The 7,081-nt window shown below is 42.6% G+C and overlaps 1 protein-coding gene across 3 annotated transcripts; it reads right to left on the bottom strand.

The window, feature by feature from the left end:
• Positions 1-353: 353 nt before the first annotated feature.
• On the bottom strand, positions 354-6,662 carry LOC115691559 (BTB/POZ domain-containing protein NPY5-like). 3 transcript variants are annotated; one of them, XM_030618228.2, is made up of 5 exons: positions 6,469-6,662; positions 4,913-5,675; positions 2,931-3,000; positions 1,440-2,618; positions 354-1,250 (listed from the first exon to the last, which is right to left on the bottom strand). In XM_030618228.2, exons 2-5 carry the CDS (start codon positions 4,972-4,974, stop codon positions 690-692), a joined length of 1,872 nt encoding a protein of 623 aa, XP_030474088.1. In that variant the 5' UTR covers positions 4,975-5,675; positions 6,469-6,662; the 3' UTR covers positions 354-689. The 3 variants fall into 3 exon arrangements, with proteins under 3 accessions (XP_030474088.1, XP_030474089.1, XP_056169466.1); XM_030618229.2 differs by lacking the exon at positions 6,469-6,662 and adding an exon at positions 6,206-6,444; XM_056313491.1 differs by lacking the exon at positions 6,469-6,662 and adding an exon at positions 6,067-6,171.
• Between the last annotated feature and the right edge of the window lie 419 nt (positions 6,663-7,081).

Raw genomic sequence — 7,081 nt, 5'->3', positions numbered from 1 at the left:
TTAAGGAAAAAAAGAAAAGAAAAGCAAAAAAAAAATTAATAAAAAAATACAAAAAAAATAAAAAATAATATTAAAAAATTAGTTGGGGTAAAATTGTCACAAATATACCGATTCGGGGTTTTTGATGGTTAAAAAATATAATTCGAGATAAATTTATCACAAATGTACCAGTTTGAGGTTTTTTGCGATCAAAAAAATAGTTTGGGATAAAATTATCACAACTGTACCAGTTTAGGGTTTTTCATGGTATTAACCCTTCTTTCTTCTTCTTTCCTCCCTTAACCATCACTTCTTTTCCTTCTTATTCACCCCATCTAAAATGAGTTTTCTTTCCTAATCACTCCATCCAAAAATTGAGTGAAAATGGGATTTGAACCGAGGCCATATCTATAACATTTGAGGGCAATGAAGCATTCGAGAAGAGAACCACCATCCCCATTGAAAAGAAATGAACATCTTCTTCCCCGTTAACAGTCCCTAAGCACCACCCCCCCCCACCAAAAGAAACCTCACCGGCCTCTTTTAGCCCAAAGAATCACAATGACACCTCCACAGAGGAACTTGTATCAAGTGATCTCTAATCTCCCTAAATGTTAAAAATGGACAGACCCATTCTTCCTCCTCCTTTCTCTCTCTCATTCTTTTGTACTTGGACAAAAAACTACTCTCTTCCCTCTCTACACATGAACCTACGACACCGAATGCCTCCTACTCCTCGACGGCGTGGACTTGGTGTCCCCTGCGTTCCCCGAGCCGGGACTCTCCGATGTGTCCGAGCTGCTGATCTCTCCCTGCCTCTCCTTGCTCGACCACAGCTTCGAGAAGATCTTCGAGACGAGCAGGCCCTTCATCTTGGCCTTCTCGGCGTTGCTGTTCTTGAGGCTGTCGTGGTTCCCGTTCTTCTCTCCCAACCTCAGGCTGGCGAGCTCGCCTTTGAGGGCCTTGATCTCCTCTGCAGTCGGGACGCCGTCCCAGTCCTCCTCGGTATTGGTATTGGTGGTGGCGGACCTGGAGCTCCCGTGGGACCCACCGGGGAGCAGCGCGGCGATGGGCCCCGGCAGGGTAGGCGTGGTGTTGCCAGAGGAGGTGGTAGTGGTCCGCATCTGCTCGAAGAAGAGGACTTGCACCACCACACGCAGCGGGAGCCGCTCATTCTGCACTGCGTGCATGCAGGCGTCAGCGGACAGCTTGCTGCAGTCCATCATCTTGCAAACTTTCTTCCTCTCGCTCTTGCTGATGTCCGGGTGTTCCTGCACAAGACCAAGCTTGAGTTTAGCGCATTTCCAAAGAACCAAAAGTATCATCACTTTCTCATCTACTTTATTTTCACAGGCATATCCATGAATTCACTTATAAGTTAGTGGCATTTATTTTCTATGTTTGTTCGTAGCTGTAAAAAAATTGTCAGATGACCCAGAGATTGTTTTGCGTGAACGCACCTTCAGGTACATGTCAATGGCCCGGTAAAGCCCATCATGAGTTGCTCTCGGGAAAGCCGAGATCAGATTGGCAAGACCGACAAATCTCAACACTGGCAAATTCGGGTCCCGTGCAATCTCAGCAAGGTAGCCATCTATCAGCCTTGCCACCCTCGCCATGGCATCAGATCCTCGTTGATGGGGCGTTTTGAATTCGTGGAATTCACTATCAACAGTGGGATCAGCCTGAGCACACCGATTATGCATAACAAACTCCTCGACTAGACTTTGCACAGTATCTACATCATAGAGCATCTCTTCGCCATCAGGGGCCCGGAACAGAAGGTCAGGGAACACAGCTTCATCGAGCTGCTGGCCGATTCTCCTTCTCAGTTCGTTCTTCTCCATTTCTCCACATTCCAACAAAATTACCGCTCTCAGCAACCTAAGCAAGAAGCTACACGAAACGCTTCCCTCCTCTACAGGAAGCAGCCAGAGAATAGTCTCCACCAAAGATCGATGCTTCGCCATGTCATTAGTCTGGATCACACCCTTGGCGAAACCGGGCAACCGTCTTAGTGCATATGCACTTAATGCTTCTCCTATCACTTCACTGGAAATCATATCTTTTGCCATGATTGTTGTTATCACTCGCTTATACAAGTCTATCTGGAGCTCGCACAAATCTTCAACCCACCAGTCCTTTGGGACCACCTGCTGTTTCCTTACCCCGTTCCAGTGAGGATCGCTGCCGTTTTCCGAAGGGAGTTTCTTCCTGTTGTAAGTGTAAGACCAATCCACCTTGGAAGTGTCAATCGAAGCCTTGGAAGAGATCGAGTCAAGGCAGCGGCTGACCACCTTAAGCTCCTCGGACCATGGACGAAGGGATTTTGTGGTTTGGAGAACAATGATCGAGTCTTTCCAGCTGCGTAAAATGCTCGAGTTAAGGAAAACCTCGATTTTGTAGATGAGATTCCCCTTTTCAATAGTCTCATACATCTCGAGGTACTCCGCTGCACAACGAGCCGCAACTACATTGTATGCGTTGAGAGTGACCGTCATCCCGTAACAAAACTTGACACATATTTCGAAAGCGGCAGGTCCACCTGGAATATCTCCAATCTGGATTTCATCACTGTTGTCATCATTTGCACTTGCGACCAACTTCTGCAACCGCGCACTCTTCGACAAAAGAGGAAACTACAAGAGGCAGACATATTCATCATATGTAACATCACCGAAAGTAGCTGCTCATGATCACAAGTAGATCAGAATAGGAGGAGCTCTGAATTGTGTGGTTTGTAAAGGTCCATCCAGATGATTTACAAGCTTTATTTAATTCCTGATTTCCAATTATTAATCAAAACTGGGGACTAATTGCTACTACAGTTTACTTTCATTAGTGGTTTATATAAAAACTTCTCAAGGACCGCATTATTATTCAATTTCAATGTGCCAAGTCAATATACAGCAGAAATGTACATCTAGATAATCACGATCTGACTCCCTTACCTTGTGCAGATAAAATTTAATATCCCCAATGCTGATCACAATATCAGTTGCCAGCTCGGTTGCAACATACCTGTAAACAAAGATAGAGGCAGTGAATGAGAATAATTTTACTGTTCAAGGTATGCAAGTAGATAATTGATATATAAAACAAGCAGGGCACATAGAATAGAGGCACGTGTGATGCAACTTAGGCTAGCAATGTCGTATCAAAGATAAAAGTCTCAAGTAGCAGAATCAAAAGAAGAAGTAATGCTACAATCGGCCATACAGGTCATGAACTAATGGGAGTAAATATATTTTCTGAAAGCATAAACATGGTAAAAGCACCTTCTTTTTCTTTTCTAAAGAAAGACAACGTAACTTGAACCTCTCTAAAGGCAAATACAAGGTGCTCTAGAGGCTAGGCTATTTTTGTAAATAAAAATCTCAAAATCGAAACTGACAGGCAGATGCTTTTTTCATGTAAATCGAATCTCTCGACATAACTTTGGATACAAAGAGAGTGCTGATCAAATGTAAGAATGGGGACAAACTCAACGTGAGAACTGATGCTAAATTATGTTTACTTAGAGCCTGACACGGGCCAAACAAACATTGAGAATATAAGCTTGCTTTTCTGTGAGTAAGACCCACCGAACCAAAGAGCAACACTAGTACACTGGTAGTGCATGAACATGACAACCATAGAGGAATTAAAATATCATGTGACCGCTTTCTTGATACCCTCTTGAAGTTAGCTACCTCAAACAGACGAGTGTAATTTTCTTATCAAACAGACAAGATGCCATCGGGCAGTGGAATAGCTCCTTTACATTTAAGAGGCGGAATCAAGATGTTACTACACCTCGTTTATTATATTTTAAACCTAAAGCAGCAGTCAAAAGCATCAATGGGCAGTTTGCTCTGTTCAAATTAGTTTACCTTAGACACCACATGATTGCAAAATTAACTTTCATGCAACTGCATAAGTATTAGTAGGAAAAAGAATTGTTCATCTCTAGCTGCATTAAACTCATGCTTGCATAATTAGATGTTAGATTAGCTTAGATACTAGCCTAGTAGTCGGATGCACGAATCAGTCTCTTCAAGCCCTAACAGCATGCAGGGCTCCTATTTTTTAACTACATAGATGATAGAGAAGTAAAGCAATAGGTTCACTGCATCAAACCACAACTTGACATGCCTACTAAAATTGCCCCTGCATTCCTGCCCCGAAAAAATAATCACTTTGCTTAGACAGCCCTGTCGATTGAATCCATAAAAAGAACAAGCACACTGAAAAATTCACCTCAGGCAATTCTATTGTGAAATAAAAATTGTTAAACGTAAAAGTTCCCAAAAGCATATTGAAATCTACAAGTAAACATAATTAGGCTAGATCGCAAAAAAAAAAAAGTAATTTGGCTAGAGAAGCAGCATACATACGGTTGAACAAAGATAAAGCACGAAGACACAGGAACAGAATGCAGACATTGAAATCCTAGTGGAAATGGAAATAAGCCTAGGGCTTTATTTTGTAGCATAAAGGAGAAATTCAGTCCTTCTGGCATCACAGTTGAGAGGCAGAGTAATATAGCAACTATGGAAAATGGTAATCACCGCATTGTAACCTTATCTTTCCTGAGTCTTTGTGGTACGAAAATAATAAGGAACATAAAACCTATACCAAGTAAAATCAGCTCCCCAAATGTTTGCCGTCGATTTAGTTATAGATACAAAAAGCCCAGGTCTGCAAAATATTGGTTGTTAACAGATAGCTCAAGCCAGAGATTTAAGGCCACCCGAACAAAATGGGGAACGAATAGATTGCAGAAGCAATCTTAAAGATACGATCGTGTAATAATAGAAGTAAAAAACCAGATGCATCGCAGTCAACAGTATTAAGAAACGCAAAGCCCGAGAGCAAGAACAGGGCAAAAAAAGCATCTCGGCCAAAACATCCCAGAAAAGGTAGTTTGCCTAAAGAGGATCTCAAGATTTACCTTATATTTTCCCCATCACCCTGAAAAGAATCCGGCTTGGATCCAAGTTTCATAAACTTCATCTTGCCAAACGAAAGATCTACTTCTCCGATTTATCCTCCGAAAACCAATTCAGAGCTTCCTGTGACACATAAATTCCGGCCACTACTGACTGCAAATCTCTCTCTCCCGTGGAAAAAAGTACAGAAAATCCCGATGTAGGAATTGAACTTTTGGCAGCTAAAATTTGTGGTGCAATTTAAGATGAGAGTGAGAATGAAAGAAGAGAAATTTTTGGAGTAGTGAATGTATATTTCTTAGTATGACCGAATCTTTCCCACTAACCAAGGCCACAGGAGGAGGAGTGTGAAATGGAATTAATAAATTAAACTTCACTTGAATGGGAAGAGACCCAAAAAAAGAACTTGCCCCCTAAATTAGCTACACAGAGCACGGTCCCCGGGCAAAAAGGGTCAGCAAAGGAGACACAGCCAACACATCCTCAGAGAGTTTTTACAAAAATTCTCAAAGCCACACTGTGAATGTGAAACACCCACTAGCATAAAACCTGACACCACCAACGCCTATGTTATTTGTTTATCTGTCTCTCATCCTGCATGTTTTATCCTCCCAAAGACTTTCTCATACCCATATAACTCCAGATTCAAGACCCCCTTCGCTCAGCCACAAGTTTAAGAGGAAAAACCCAAAACCCAGAACAGACTCCACTTTCAATTCACAGATCTGGCGTCCCCCATTTGCTTACTTGAAACTACAACAGCTCCTGCAAAGACAGAAGAGCAAAACTTTAGTATTGATGACGAGTTGAAGAAAACCTTTTAACACATTAGACAACAGGCATCAATTTTCAAGAGAATCTATCAGGATAACCACGAACAAGTGGGCATCAATTCCAACAAGATTGTTTCAAGTTAGTGGTGAAGGTGAGAGCAAATCAAGGACTGGGCTTCGGACCACAACCCACGAATCGACCTAAAAACACTCCCCACGTTCTAAAATACCCAATTAAGTACATGCTCAGCTCGAAAAAACCCAACACCGAAAATGTCACCAAAGTGCCAATTTTGCACAACGAATGAGAGAGATCATGCAAAAACCAGCTCCAAAAAAGAAACTTCCAAGAAATAGCAATCTGCCAAGGCTACGAAGCTTACCGACATGAAACCCATCAATTAGAATTTGAAAAAGTTTCCAGCAAAAAGCGGGAGACTTTACATTGAACCGCTTGAATAGATTAACAAGAGAAGAATGGGAGTTTCAGGAACGGGGACGGAGGAATCTCTTAATACCCACCTAGTTGATGCCCTAATTGCACCTCCTCTTCTCCCCCTCCTCCCTCTCTCTGACAGGCATAGAGAATCAAAACAGGAACGATCACAGCAACACCAACAGTGTCTCCTTCATTTGCAGAAAGAGAGCACTATATCCCCGCAGTGGCAAAAGTCAAGAACAATCCCACCTCAGCAAAATAACCCCGACCCAACAAAGACAACCAGAAAAAACACACGCACAAAATATACGAAAACCGGAAAAAAAAACACGAAAGGAAATCCTACTCTCGAAAAGATGAGCTGTTCCTCTCCTTTTGACAGCCACAAGAGCTACATACTTCACTGCTCACAAAAAGCCAAAGCCCCAAATGTTCCCCTCCTCCTCCTCCTCTCTCTCTCTCTCTCTCTCTCGTGCTTGGTCTCTCTCTTAACTTTCCTTTGAATCAGCACCACCGGCCCGACCACCACCACTTTTCTCTCTATCTCTCTCTTCTCTCTCCCCCTCCCCCTATTCACATCTCCGGTTTTTTTCACCACCCATAATATAAATGCTCGAAACTTTTCAACGCTCCGCAAATATTAAAAGCCTTTAAATCATCTTCCCTTCTTTCCCATTAGCTCGCCTTGCAAAGATGCGTTTTTTTATTGTCATCCTCTTAAAGATGAGAACCATGAGGACCCCACTCACTCTCTCACTTTTTCTCTCCCTCTACAAAGCAATGCACGCCAATCTGACAGGGATAACTTTGTTGCCCCCTGCGAGATATACAAGCTGACTATCCTCCGTTATGGAGAGAGAGAAAGAGAGCAGGGACTGTGTACCGGAAAACGACCCATCCACCTCTCTCGTACTTTGATAATAATGGCATCCATCTCGTTTTTTCTCTCGAACCCTTCT

This window comes from Syzygium oleosum, unplaced genomic scaffold (assembly GCF_021117445.2).
Source record: "Syzygium oleosum isolate NSW1041296 unplaced genomic scaffold, Sole_v2.1 Sole_v2.01, whole genome shotgun sequence".
Classification (NCBI taxonomy): Eukaryota; Viridiplantae; Streptophyta; class Magnoliopsida; order Myrtales; family Myrtaceae; genus Syzygium; species Syzygium oleosum.
The sequence above is the reverse complement of the archived record's forward strand: the minus strand, read 5'-3'. Positions and strand labels throughout refer to the sequence as shown.

Coding starts and splice junctions, on each gene's coding strand:
- LOC115691559 (XM_030618228.2), bottom strand. CDS start 4,974: ATGAAGTTTATGAAACTTGGATCCAAGCCGGATTCTTTTCAGGGTGAT. Junction 3,001..4,912: donor GGTGATGGGGAAAATATAAG/GTAAATCTTGAG, acceptor CTTTGTTTACAG/GTATGTTGCAACCGAGCTGG. Junction 2,619..2,930: donor TTAAATTTTATCTGCACAAG/GTAAGGGAGTCA, acceptor TGCCTCTTGTAG/TTTCCTCTTTTGTCGAAGAG.